The 13,312-nt window shown below is 45.9% G+C and overlaps 1 protein-coding gene across 5 annotated transcripts in view; it reads right to left on the reverse strand.

Moving 5' to 3' along the window:
* Window positions 1–13,312, reverse strand: part of plpp1a (phospholipid phosphatase 1a) — a 168,541-nt gene that overhangs the window by 56,751 nt on the left and 98,478 nt on the right. For 3 of the 5 annotated variants that reach the window (XM_038790911.1, XM_038790915.1, XM_038790916.1), the window contains 2 exons: window positions 6,846–6,997; window positions 439–719 (listed from right to left, as the gene is read on the reverse strand). In XM_038790911.1, the coding sequence (XP_038646839.1) occupies window positions 439–719; window positions 6,846–6,997 (433 nt within the window). The remainder of the gene's footprint in view (window positions 1–438; window positions 720–6,845; window positions 6,998–13,312) is intronic. The other 2 variants (XM_038790910.1, XM_038790912.1) reach the window with 1 other exon arrangement.

Raw genomic sequence — 13,312 nt, forward strand, 5'->3', positions numbered from 1 at the left:
GGCACCAGGCATTCAGCTGCTAAACTCCTACGCCTGAAATTTTCTTCCTAAGCCTATCTGCCAATCTACTGCTCTTTCCATTTTTAAGATGCTCTGTAAAGGCTTTGACCGTGTATTCGGTGATCTGTTCTAATATCTCCCAATCTCCTAATACTTTCAGTATATCCCAATATCTTAACCTTTTCTCTCTCTCCATAGACGCTGAATTTTTCAGCACTTTGTTTTTAATTCTAATATCTTCTGTGACTTGGTGTCAAATTTTGATGTAAAATGTTCCTTTGAGCATCTTGCAACATTTTATTAGATTAAAAAACACCATAATGTATTGTTATCATCTGTGACACAACAAGTTGGGGGAACACAATGGGCAGCAGATTACAGGTTCTGTGCTATGGCTAGAATGTTGTACAATTCATATACAGTTTATCTAAGGCTTACCGTGCTTCAGTTGACATCTTTTGGTCACCCAGACATGTGAAGTCAACTATGTACCCTGAAGTGCAGTTAAATTTCTTCCAGTCGGGTTTGCAAACATCGAGAAAGTGGGGCCGAAGGCGACCAATTGAATACTTGGCAATATCGGTCAGGGATTGGCTTGCAGCAGCCCCAAACACAAATGCACCAATGCTCTTGTAAACAGTGGCTACATAGGAATTTCTAATAAAGGCGTTTGAGTACAAATTGTTCCAATGAACTGAAGCTAACTCTCCTACGATTATCTGCAACAGAGAAAAATCAGATCAGCTCTGCACAGGAAACAATGAATACAAGAAATTCACAAAACATGCACATTGCCATTCACAAACAGATCAGCAAAATTAATCACCGGGAAAAGAAGCAAAAATAAATCACATTTTTATTGGTTTCCTTATTTTGAGATCTTATGAATCATATTTTGAAGTTTGATCATTCTCTCATTAAAAATTAGACAAGCTTTGAGTGGTGCTCAGGTGTACAACGTTGCTTCCTTAATAAGCCACAATTTGCAAACCCTGTAATAGCAAAAACAGAGGTCTGGATTATCCGCCCCGCCACATTTCAGTTTTACCCCGCCGGCGGGATGCTCCCCTTACGCCGGCTAGTCAATGGAGTCTCCCAATGTGGGGCAGCCCCACGTCGTCGGGAATTCCCCGGGCTGCCGGCAAAATGGAGCATCCCGCCGGCGAAGAATCCCGCCCAGTGAATGTCACTCACTGGTTGAGAAGCAAACAATTGGTATACTACATATAACCTGTCATTGGAATAAGCCATGATTAACATATTTATCACATCTAAAACTGCTGAAGCTAAAGGAGCATTCGCTGAGCCATTCCTAATATTTATTTTCCATGACATTTGGCTTAACAGTAGGTTTGATATTCCATGATTCCACTGAAAACATGCAGCTTCACTGTACAGAAGCACAGGTCATAAAATCAGCACACGGCTGAGCGCATGGTGTAGAAAACTGCAGGCTTACTGCAGGCTGCTCCCACCTCTGACAATGGCAGTTACCACAGCATTAAACGTTTCACTGAAGTCACCAACTGCAAGATCAGTGCCGCAGATCTGTGCATCAAATAAACGAGAAACATGGGACTGCACCTTATGGGCTTTGAAAATTCTCAACATTTTTGGGTCTCAAACCCATTCACATCAGCAATCTGCCCGCTACCTCCCAGGAAAATGTTACGAGGCACCCAATTAAAGGGCCATCTTTAGCATCACTGTCCAATTCGGAACAGTGAATATATTGTGAAGGCAGGAGAGTGATTGAGTACATGAAAACGCCAACAGGTAACCTTCACTATGTATGCGAGTGTTGCTGGGATACACGGGATACAAGACAAATGGACAATATGGAAGAGTGAAATGGTTGGAGGGACGTCCTGCCCAACAAGCACTACTGCAGTCTGCAGTAAATTGGAAGGAATTTGCAAGTGTCTGCCAGTGGAAGACATCAGGCTTGCTGACTTGCACCTTCAGATTTTAATTAATTTGCCTCCGTGCTCTGACTTCCCTCTCTACATGCACCTGATGAGCTGCAGACACAGCAGGTGTCTTTTACAATGACAGCAACTGGAAAATTATTGGCAATTGGTTGCTGATGAGTCCTTGATTTTCTTCACTAGTTTCCCAGCTCCCCCACCTCCAAACACATTTATGAGACCCTGGGAAAATTTCTCCCATAATGTTTCAATCCAAAACAGTTTATTAACTGTCCTTCTGAAGTAAGGCACCAATTAGACGAGGCAAAGAGTGTTTACCAGGTTTCCTAAGAGACCAGAAGATGGAAGGTGGAATCCTGGCTTCTCGCAACAAACACATGGCCGACATAAGCAGGGAGGACTACATTAAGTAATCTTCAATGGCAACTGATCATGATGAAGGTCCTAGTGCAATGGCAAGCCCTGCATATCTGCACAATCTTCTTGGAGGTGCGCAGTTTAGAGGACACCTCCACAAACCCTATCCAACAACGGACAGTTTCCTGAGGCTGAAGGTTCAATCAAAGGGCCTGTATCCACTGAGAAAGCAGGGCGCTGCTCAAACAGTAAGAAGAGCACATGGCTCCTTAACAAAGAAGTAACATATGTATCAAATTTTGAAACGATGAGGGCTGAAGCTGGTAGGCCCCTCAAGAGTGGAGGGCCTCAAGAGTGGAGGGCAAAACTTCTCCAGAGGAATCATTTGGGCCATGCGGAAAGCCTTTCTTGTCCACAACCTAGTCATTGGGTATGGAACTCCGGTACTACCCTCCCATCAACAGCCTGACATCCAGAGATCACATCCTCAGAGCTGCTGGAGACTCCCAAATACTGGGAAGACCCTGCTGGCATCCTGCATGTTCCCCTTTTCAGGTTCTTAATTGCTAAGTATTGGCTAACCGCCGCAGGGATGCATTGGTGCTAACCTAATGGTATGGACTTCAAGAATATTCCTTTTCCTGCCGACAAACCTGCCTGTTGGGATCGGGAATCCAATATATTGACCACTTTTACAGTCCAGTAGGGGCTGGATTAGCACAGTGGGCTAACCCGCTGGCTTGTAATGCAGAACAAGGCAGCAGCGCGGGTTTAATTCCCATACTGGCCTCCCCGAACAGGCGCCGGAATGTGGCGACTAGGGGCTTTTCACAGTAACTTCACTGAAGCCTACCTGTGACAATAAGCGATTATTAAAGGAAGCTAAAATAATCACAAGCAAGAATAGAAAATCTCAGGCTTGGAACCAAATAACTAGTCTGATGCATGTTGTAAAACATCAAGGAAAGTGGGCAAAGTGGACGTCCATGGTGCACAAGAAGCAGAGCATGAGGAGCAGGAGATAGACGCAAAACCCAGAGGATTCCTGCAGTGGGCAGTCTCGAATAATCACTTACAATAATGGCAATATCCAGTCACAGATAGCTGAAGGAGCATGAACTGGCCCTACAGAAGCTGAAGACAAGTCAGGATCCCACATTTCTTAATCTATTTGAGGGGCCAGGGTGCTTTGGATAATGTGGAACCTGCCTCTCTCTCTCTCTCCTTTCTTCTGCTACACCCTGGGCACTGACTACTGGAAACTGGCCATTGCTGTCAGAATATATAGGGTATCAATGAGGAATGTAAAGTCCACCATTTGAACCAATCCACCAGCTTTGAAACCTAACAATGGCAAACTTTTGTAAATTGAAACTTTTTTTTACATTTAGAGTCCCCAATTCTTTTTTTCCCAATTAAGGGGCAATTTAGCATGGCCAATCCACCTACCCTGCACATCTTTGAGTTGTGGGGGTGAGATCCACACAGACACATGGAGAATGTGCAAACTCCACACGAACAGTAACCCGGGGCTGGGATTCGAACCCGGGTCCTCAGCGCTGCAGTCCCAGTGCTAACCACTGCGCCACATACCGTCCCCACAAGCGTCATAGTTCATCCGGCACCAAAACACTGAAAAAAGGAGATTGTTTTACACCTGCCCATTATTTTTCCTGCACTGCATTTGTTGGAACCAGGAACCAGATATCCCTTCCCCATCTAGGTCGCACGTGAAGACCGCACGTGTAAGGCAGCAGAGCTAACCACTGCATCTCCGTGATGCTCTTGTAAATTAGAACTTAAGGACTCAATAGCCACAGTATGGGTATGGCAATATAGTGGTTATGGTATTTGTTTGCAACCAAGTAATTGAAACATCAAATTGCACCATGACAAGTTGTTAAATTAAGTTCAGTAAATCTGATAATTATGAGGCTCAGGTCATAATAAAGAATTGAGGAACCTGCTCCTTCACCGGTGTGCGTTCTGTGTTGCACACATTTTAACTCTTAATGCCCTCTGAGTTAGCTCAGCAGGGTGTAAAACAAACACAACATAAAACATGAAACCCTGTTTGACACTGATAAGATAGTGTTGCTTGATAATGAAAGATGGCCTTGAAATGAATACAGTGTAGCATCACACCCTATCCTGTAACAAGTAGATTGCAGCTTTTATTGAAGTTGCTAAACAGAGAGTAAAAATGTGACAGCACAGGAATTTCACATCTTCCTGACCTGACACATATTATATCACATTGTTCAATGATTAAATGTCCCTAAATACATTTCAGAACAGCATTACATAAAGGCAACAAGTCAATGGTTCACAACAAATGTTTAGAGATCCTTTTTTGGTTTAATGAGCTGAAAAGCCATGCTCTGTTGCTCAGCAAGTTAATCTACTAAGCAGCTGAGCCACATCAGTATGGAGAGTTTAAAGTTCAAACTGGCTGTGCTGGCTGGTAACCTTTAGGAGAGAATGGAAAGAGATTCAACTCGAGAAGACAAAGACATACAGGATGTCATTTTGTTCTCAATGTTGACACTCTGATGTGCATATGCAGAATTTATATCTCTCACTGGAGAAATTCCACCAGGGATGACTCCATTGCATCCCCGGTTCAATGGGAAGACTGTCGAACAAATCCCAGTGTTCTTGAAGCCAGCTCCATAAGTATTCAGGCAAAACTTCTGCAAGGTCAATCAATTACGATGGACTGGATACTGTGTCCAGGTAGCCGAAAAGCATCTCTCCCATCGGGTTCTTTATTCTCAGCTCTCAAATGGCCCGTGTTCCAGGGAAGGACAAAGGAATTGGTTCAATGGCACCCTGACACTCCTTGAAGTGGGGCAAGCATTGTCAGTAACAACTGGGTAGATCTTACCACTGTTCAAAATGGCAACAACTTGTCAATTAAGCCGTATCATGCTTTGAGTCACAATGTTTTAATGATGAGGCAGAGTGATGGCAGAGAAAGAAAGAAAAGGAAGCAATTCCGGCACTCCGGAGATCCCACTACCTCATGGGGCGTGCTGTGCCCTGTGCCAAAAGATCTGCAGGTCGAGAATCAGCCTGTTCAGTCACACGAAGAGGCAGCAGAAAATCGTGATCCGGGTGGACGTCATCCTCAAATCAAGGGAAGCCACCAATGATGACAATTAAGTTAAAAGGGCTGACAATTATTTTCCCGAAGATGGTATTCCTTTAAAAGGTACAAGGCACACCAAAGCACCGGGAAACACCAAGCTAAAGACACTGGGCGGAATTCTCCGCACTCACGACGGTGCGGAGAATAGCGGGCGTCGTAAATTTTTACGACCACGCTGGTCCGACGCCCTCCCGCTATTCTCCCCCCACCACGGCCGCCTCCCGACATGAATCGCTGCTCGCTGTTTTTTTATGGCGAGCAGCGATTCTCAGCTGGCCGATGGGCCGAATTCCAAGGCCTTTACGGCCGTTTTTATGAACGTAAATCACACCTGGTCTGACCGTTCGTAAAAACGGCCGTAAAGTCCCGATATGGGGAACCATGGCACCGATTGGCACGGCAGTACCACGGCCGTGCCAAGGGTGCCATGGGCCCGCGATCGGTGCCCACCGATCGCGGGCAGCGGGTACTTACCCCGCGCACTCTTTATCCTTCCGCCGCCCCGCTGTATCCATTCGCGGGGCGACTGAGGGGCATACCGGCCGGCGCATGCGCGGGTTTCACGCTTATGCGTGATGACGTCATCCGCGCATACGCGGGTTGGAGTCGTCCAATCCGCGCATGCGCGGCTGACGTCATCTGACGCGTCAGCCGTCGTTAACTCTGGCTAGCGGGCTTAACGAAATTCGTTAAGCCCACGATGCCGGAGTTCACGGCTGCGGGATGCTAGACCCGACCAGGGACCAGAATCGGTTCCCGGTCGGGGGGGGGGGGGGAGAAGGCCGTAAAACACGACCGTTTTCGTCGCAGCCTTTCGTCGCGGCGGCCGTTGGGGAGAATCGCGCCCACTCTTTATGGGACTCTGTTCCCATTTGGGTCGATCACGCCCATTGTTTTTAAATTTAAAAAACAAAATACTCCTCCCATGCTCTTTTTTATCCTGAAGGCAACAGCAGTTAGCAGGACAAAGTCAGCAATCTAGTACCTCAACCCAAAATAGCGAAAGTCGATACCCAAATCCATCAATGTAGCTATGCAGCTAAGTCCGGCGAGACCATTTGACCAGTCCAGAGTTAGGCTTTCCTCCAGGAATCACTGCATAGTGTTTACGTGGGAACCATGATTGGGCAGTAAGGCAACTACAACACCCAAACTGCCACCCCAACGAAGAACAGTTAATCCAGCACTAACTAGGTAATGAACCTGGGATAACCTGATTGAAAAGCTGAGGTTCTAGCTGAAATGTCTATTTAACTACTAATTAATTGAGGCAGTTATCAAAATAAACTCATACAGGCCTTACATTTTCCTTGCAACTGCTACACACGCCAGAGAGTAAGCAACATAACTTGCAACAGCAGACAAAAACAACAGAATAAATTGTATGGAGTAAAAATGTGTCGACTTACTACCAGAAGAGCAAACGGAATAAATATTCCTGCTAATAATTGGTAGGGTATGGTGTCTTCTTTGTATGGGTACTGGATAGTTTCATCATTACAGTAAAATCCCCGTCTGAATGGTGAACGCATCGGTGTAAGAATTGCAAAGGGCAATCCAGCTAGCAAAAGCAATGAGAAACCAGACTGTCAGTATAATCAAGGTACGATATAAGCTGCTCAATGATTCCTGTCTGAATGTTACTGGTTTAATTATTTGGCTATGACCAGGCTACTGGGTACAGGTTTAACACAGCAGAAAATATAAAGGTACATGATGTGGTGCACCAACATACTATAATCATGTTGGCACAGCAAATGGGCATCCAAGGATAATTCCCCACTTGGAGGGCACATGATTAGTATTGCTAAAATGGAGCTGGCCACAGTGAAGATGGAAAAATCACCAGAGGGGTCTGCTATTGTGAGCACCCTGTCAACCAGGTCAGCTGTGCTGTAGTGCGCCTGCCCGCCACTTTTGGGCACAGAATGTGGCGGGGACAAAAAAGTTATCACTTTCAAAAGAGCCAGCTAAAAAACAAGCCTAGAACCAAAACAAAAATAGATTGATTAGACAAACAATCAATACACAGTGTAATGAAAAATTGGGAAAATATGACATTTGAAACATGAAAGTAACACTGAGAATGCCTGAGACGTTTAATGAAAGGGAAGAGTCCCACAAAGGGTTAAAAGCAGCAGCTTGTCTGAAATGCAGACAGCTTTACAGATGTAAAGGAAAACAGCTAGGAACAATTCATTTTGATTTACAAGTTAAAAAGTCATTTGATCGACATAAATTCTTAAGTTATATGAAAGGGAACAGTATTTCACAATTCTTTAAGCAATAAATTATTTTATTAAACAATTAAGAAGAGCAGCCAGAATCTAAGGTTTAAAATAAGGAACAACTGTTAAGTGTGAAAACTTGCTGACACTAGTAATAAGATGAGACAACTGATTTGCAAATGAAGAGACCCATAAGTTGACAAGGTTACACTATAACATTTTGACGTTAAAACCTTTTAGAAAATGACCACGCCAGATAAGGATAGAGTCAAAGGGGGTAACCTGAACATGACATTAGCTTGACCCAAAGATGACCCGGCTTGAGACTGAAAAAATCATTAAAAAAGGCATAAATCTGAAAGGTTACTGGCGAAGACACAGACAAATTTATTACATGTCAAGCAAAGTGAAAAAGTTCAAAGTAAGTCATGGCGAGCTGGTGGAATGAAGCTGTGGCTGTTGCAAGGTGCCACGCTTCTAACCGATAGAAACTAGCTTTCACCTGTCAGGGTCAAGCAGCAGAAGGGAGCCATTTGTGAAGGTTAGGCTGCACAAATTGCTATAAAAACTCTGAAAAGTGAGCAGAAAATCAGAGAATCTTCCTCGATGATGGGACAAGCAGCATCTGAAGACCGAGCAACCCAGAGAAGCGAACAGAAGACCATAAGTTAAAGAAAAACGATTGACAAGATAGTCTTGAAAGTCTTATAACTGGTCCGAACAAGAAAACATCTTTTTACCTTTCTGTAAAAAGTACTTTTTATCTTGAAAATAAAGCTAAGTTTAAATTGATAACCTGAAAGAGTGGTTATTATTATTATTAGAAAGTTTACTTTACTGGACCCGTATGTAAGCTACTGAGTGATAGGTAGACAAAATCTCCTAATAAAGATATGGATTATACCGGGGGGGTAAATTGAAATAATAGTTTGACCTGATTGGCATCCACCTAAGTCTGCCTAGGAGTCAGGGAAAGCAAGGGAATCCCTGGATCACCATTTAGAATTACAGCGCTCTATCGACTATAGGGGAATTCTAAGAATATTGGTGAGGATTTTACTTCATGGCGCCCAGTATGGAGGCCTAGAATATTAGAAGTTTCTAGGTAAAGCGAGGCTAGAATATTAGAAGTTTCTAGCTAAGCGGGTGGAGGTTAGAATATTAGAAGTTTCTGACCGACCCAGGGAATAGCATACTAGAAGTTTCTAGTTCCCAAAGAACAGTTAGAATATTAGACACCTAGAAACCTTTGTGGACCAATCAATTGACCCTTATCGAAAACAGGAAGATAGTGCCTTAGGTACCTTTGTGATAACTACCCACGACGGGTACTTATCCCTTAATTTCACATCGCGACTGAAAGGGACCGCCAGTAACAGAAAAACTAAAAATAAAAAATCTGAAAAATTACAATTAGGGTAATACTCTTGTCCTGGAATACAGGGAAGAGAGATGGAGCAAAGGAACAGGAGTGGAAAAAATTTAAAAAGCAATTGAAGTCTTGGGAGAAAACGATTTATCAGGAAGAAGACATATCAGTCTTTGTGAGAGCACCTAAAGCCCTACAGAATAGAGATCCGATCGGGATTCTTAAAGCATTGTGTAAATTTGCATTTGAGAAAAAAGCTGAATCACTAATTTTGTTCGGACCCAAGCAGAAGCATGCAGCCGCTCAAGTGGGCAGGGTATGCTCTGGACTGGTTAAAATTCTCGATCGGGAGAACATGAAAGAGATAACTCAGATTCCTAGTTAAAAACAAAAATAGGTCAAAACTGGCAAAAGATTACAACAAACAGTTGCAAAACAATGAAACTTTAGAAATGGAGGAGGATGAGGAATCAGTTTTAGAATCAGATAGCACTGAAAAAACAGTAGGGCTTCAAACGAGTGCGCTACGTGAAAACAGAGGCAAAAGTTTTGCGCAGGTGACGGAGACACATCCTGAGTAGTGAGACACATCCAGAGTGGGAATTGGAACTTGGTAATTTGGTGCAGTGAGGGAATCAGGAAAGGTAAGTGGTAAATCTAATTTTGCAGTTTTTCAGCTAAAAGTGCAGCGTGTAGCTTAGTGTCTGATTGCCTGAAGCGGCCCCCACCCTAATTGCTGAGAGGCAGTTATCTGTCAGTCACCCGAAGCCTGCTTAGTGGCACAAGTTGTACATTGTATTCTTCTGTTTGAAGCTTAAGTAGGGTGAGTCACCCTGGTTAGCTGAGTTCTGTATAAAAGACAGACAGAAAGCGCACTCAGTAAGCTTTGCGCAGGTGGAGGAGACACATCCTGAGTGAGTGAGACAATCCAGAGTGGGAATTGGAACTTGGTAATTTGGTGCAGTGAGGTAATTCAGTGCAGAGTGGGAGAAGGTGCTTTTTCCCTACCGTTTTGTTCTCTTTCTTCTGGCCTGTAACTGTTAATCTGCAGGGAGCGAACTAGAGAGCATCCTGGGAAGGTAAGTGATTTGTATTACCTTTTCAAGTTGTGTGGGATGGGGAGGGGGGGGGGGGAGAAGAACTGTAAGTGACATCACAGTAACGCTGTGACCTGATTGGCTGGTTGGGAATCTGATACATTTGAAAAATAAATAATATTGCAAAAAAAAAAACTAATTGATTAACTAGATAGTGGAGTAACTAAACCTGAAGGCAGAGATCGGTATTTAGCATTTAATTTTACAGTAAAATTCATCTCGCGTCAGGGCCATATAGTTAACTGTAACTCAATCTACAATAATTCAAGTGTTTATTTTAAATTACTTAACTAATGCTTAAATGTCACTCAGCGGGATGCAATGCTCCAACTGTGAGATGTGGCAGATCTGTGAAACTTCCAGCGTTCCGGTCGACTACATCAACAGTAAGTGTAACCAATGGCAGCTCCTCACAGACCACGTGGTTCGGTTGGAGCAGCAATTGGATGCACTTAGGAGCAGATAGGAGTTATAGAGATGTGGTCACACTCAAGGTGCAGGCAGAGAGATGACAACCAGAAGGGGCAGGCAGCCAGTGCAGGAATCCCCTGTGGTTGTCCCCCTCTCAAACAAGGATACCGCTTTGGATACTGTTGAGGGGAATAGCCTATCAGGGGAAAACAGCAGCAGCCAGAGTAGTGGCACCACGGCTGGCTCTGATGTTCAGCAGGGAGGGTCAAAGAGCAGAAGAGTAATAGTCACAGGGGTCTCTCCCTGTGACTATTACTCTTCTGCTCTTTGACCCTCCCTGCTGAACATCAGAGCCAGCCGTGGTGCCATTACAGGGGCACAGATAGGTGCTTCTGTAGACATGAAAGACTCCAGGGTGGCATGTTGCCTCCCTGGTGCCAGGGTCCAGGATGCCTCTGAACGGGTAGCGGGCAGCCTGAAGGGGGAGGGCAAACAGGCAGAGGTCTTTGTACATATTGGTACTAACGACATAGGTAGGAAGGGACATGAGGTCCTGCAGCAAGAGTTCAGGGAGCTAAGCAGAAAGTTAAAAGACAGGGCCTCTAGGGTTGTAATCTCGGGATTACTCCCTGTGCCACGTGCCAGTGAGGCTAGAAATAGGAAGATAGAGCAGCTAAACATGTGGTTAAACAGCTGGTGAAGGAGGGAGGGTTTCTGTTATCTGGACAACTAGGAGCTCTTCCGGGGCAGGTGTGACCTGTATAAGAAGGACGGGTTGTATCTGAACTGGAGAGGCATAAATATCCTGGCCGCGTGGTTTGCCAGTGTCACACAGGAGGGTTTAAATTAGTATGGCGGGGAGGTGGGTACCAGAGCAATAGGTCAGAAGGTGAAAAAATTGAGGGAGAACTAGGGAATAGGGACAATATGGCTCTGAGGAAGAGCATTCAGGGAGATGTTGCTGAAAACAGCGGGACTGGTGCCTGAAGTGCATATGCTTTAATGCAAGAAGTATAACACGTAAGGCAGATGAATTTAAGAGCTTGGATTAGTACTTGGAACTATGATGTTGTTGCCATTACAGAGACCTGGGCTGGGATTCTCTCCACACCTTTGGGGGCTAGGCCCGAGCCGGAGTGGTTGGCACCACGCCGACTGGCGGCCGCCCGGCGCCGGGGCTGGCCGAGAGGCCTTCGCCGGTTTGCGCATGCGCCGGTGCGTCAGCTGCCGTTGACGTCACCACCGGCGCATGCGCTTCCGCCTCTGGAAGAGGCTCTTCCGCCTCTGCCATGGTGGAGGCCGTGGCAGCAGCGGAAGTAAAAGAGTGCCCCCACGGCACTGGCCCGCCCACCGATCGGTGGGCCCCGATCGCGGGCCTGGCCATCGTGGGGGCATCCCCCGGGGTCCGTTCGTCCCACGCCCCCCCCAAGGACCCCGGGGGCCCGCTCGCGCCGCCAATCCCGCCGCAACCAGAGGTGGTTGGAACCACGCCGGCGAGAGAGACCTCTCAGCGGCGGGACTTCGGCCCATCGCGGGCCGGAGAATCGCCACGGGGGGCTCGTCGATCGGCGCGGAGGGCACGCCGATCGGCGGGGCTGATTCCCGCCCCCGCCAATTCCCGACTGGTACAAAAGGTGAAGTCACACGAGATCAGGGATGAGCTGGCAAGGTGGATACAGAACTGGCTCGGTCATAGAAGGCAAAGAGTAGCAATGGAAGGGTGCTTTTCTGATTGGAGGGCTGTGACTAGTGGTGTTCCGCAGGGATCAGTGCCGGGACCTTTGCTGTTTGTAGTATATATAAATGATTTGGAGGAAAATGTACCTGGTCTGATCAGTAAGTTTGCAGACGACACAAAGGTTGGTGGAATTGCGGATAGCGATGAGGACTGTCAGAGGATACAGCAGGATTTAGATTGTTTGGAGACTTGGGCGGAGGAATGGCAGATGGAGTTTAATCCGGACAAATGTGAGGTAATGCATTTTGGAAGGTCTAATACAGGTAGGGAATATACAGTGAATGGTAGAACCCTCAAGAAGATTGACAGTCAGAGAGATCTAGGTGTACAGGTCCACAGGTCACTGAAGGGGCGGCACAGGTGGAGAAGGTAGTCAAGAAGGCATATGGCATGCTTGCCTTCATTGGTCGGGGCACTGAGTATAAAAATTGGCAAGTCATGTTGCAGCTGTATAGAACCTTAGTTACGCCACACATGGAGTATAGTGTTCAATTCTGGTCGCCACACTACCAGAAGGATGTGGAGGCTTTAGAGAGGGTGCAGAAGAGATTTACCAGGATGTTGCCTGGTATGGAGGGCATTAGCTATGATTAGAGGTTGAATAAACTTGGTTTGTTCTCACTGGAACGACGGAGGTTGAGGGGGAGACCTGATAGAGGTCTACAAAATTATGAGGGGCAGAGACAGAGTGGATCGTCAGAGGCTTTTTCCCAGGGTAGAGGGGTCAATTACTAGGGGGCATCGGTTTACGGTGTGAGGGGCAAGGTTTAGAGATGTACAAGGCAAGTTTTTTTTACACAGAGGGTAGGGGGTGCCTGGAACCTGCTGCCGGAGAGGTGGTGGAAGCAGGGACATTAGTGACAATTAAGGGGCATCTTGACAAATACATGAATAGGATGGGAGCAGAGGGATACGGACCCGGAAGTGTAGAAGATTTTAGTTTAGACAGGCAGCATGGTCGGCACAGGCTTGGAGGGCCGAAGCGCCTGTTCCTGTGCTGTATTTTTCTTTGTTCTTTATTCTTTGAAAAGGA

This window comes from Scyliorhinus canicula, chromosome 3 (genome assembly GCF_902713615.1).
Source record: "Scyliorhinus canicula chromosome 3, sScyCan1.1, whole genome shotgun sequence".
NCBI lineage: Eukaryota > Metazoa > Chordata > Chondrichthyes > Carcharhiniformes > Scyliorhinidae > Scyliorhinus > Scyliorhinus canicula.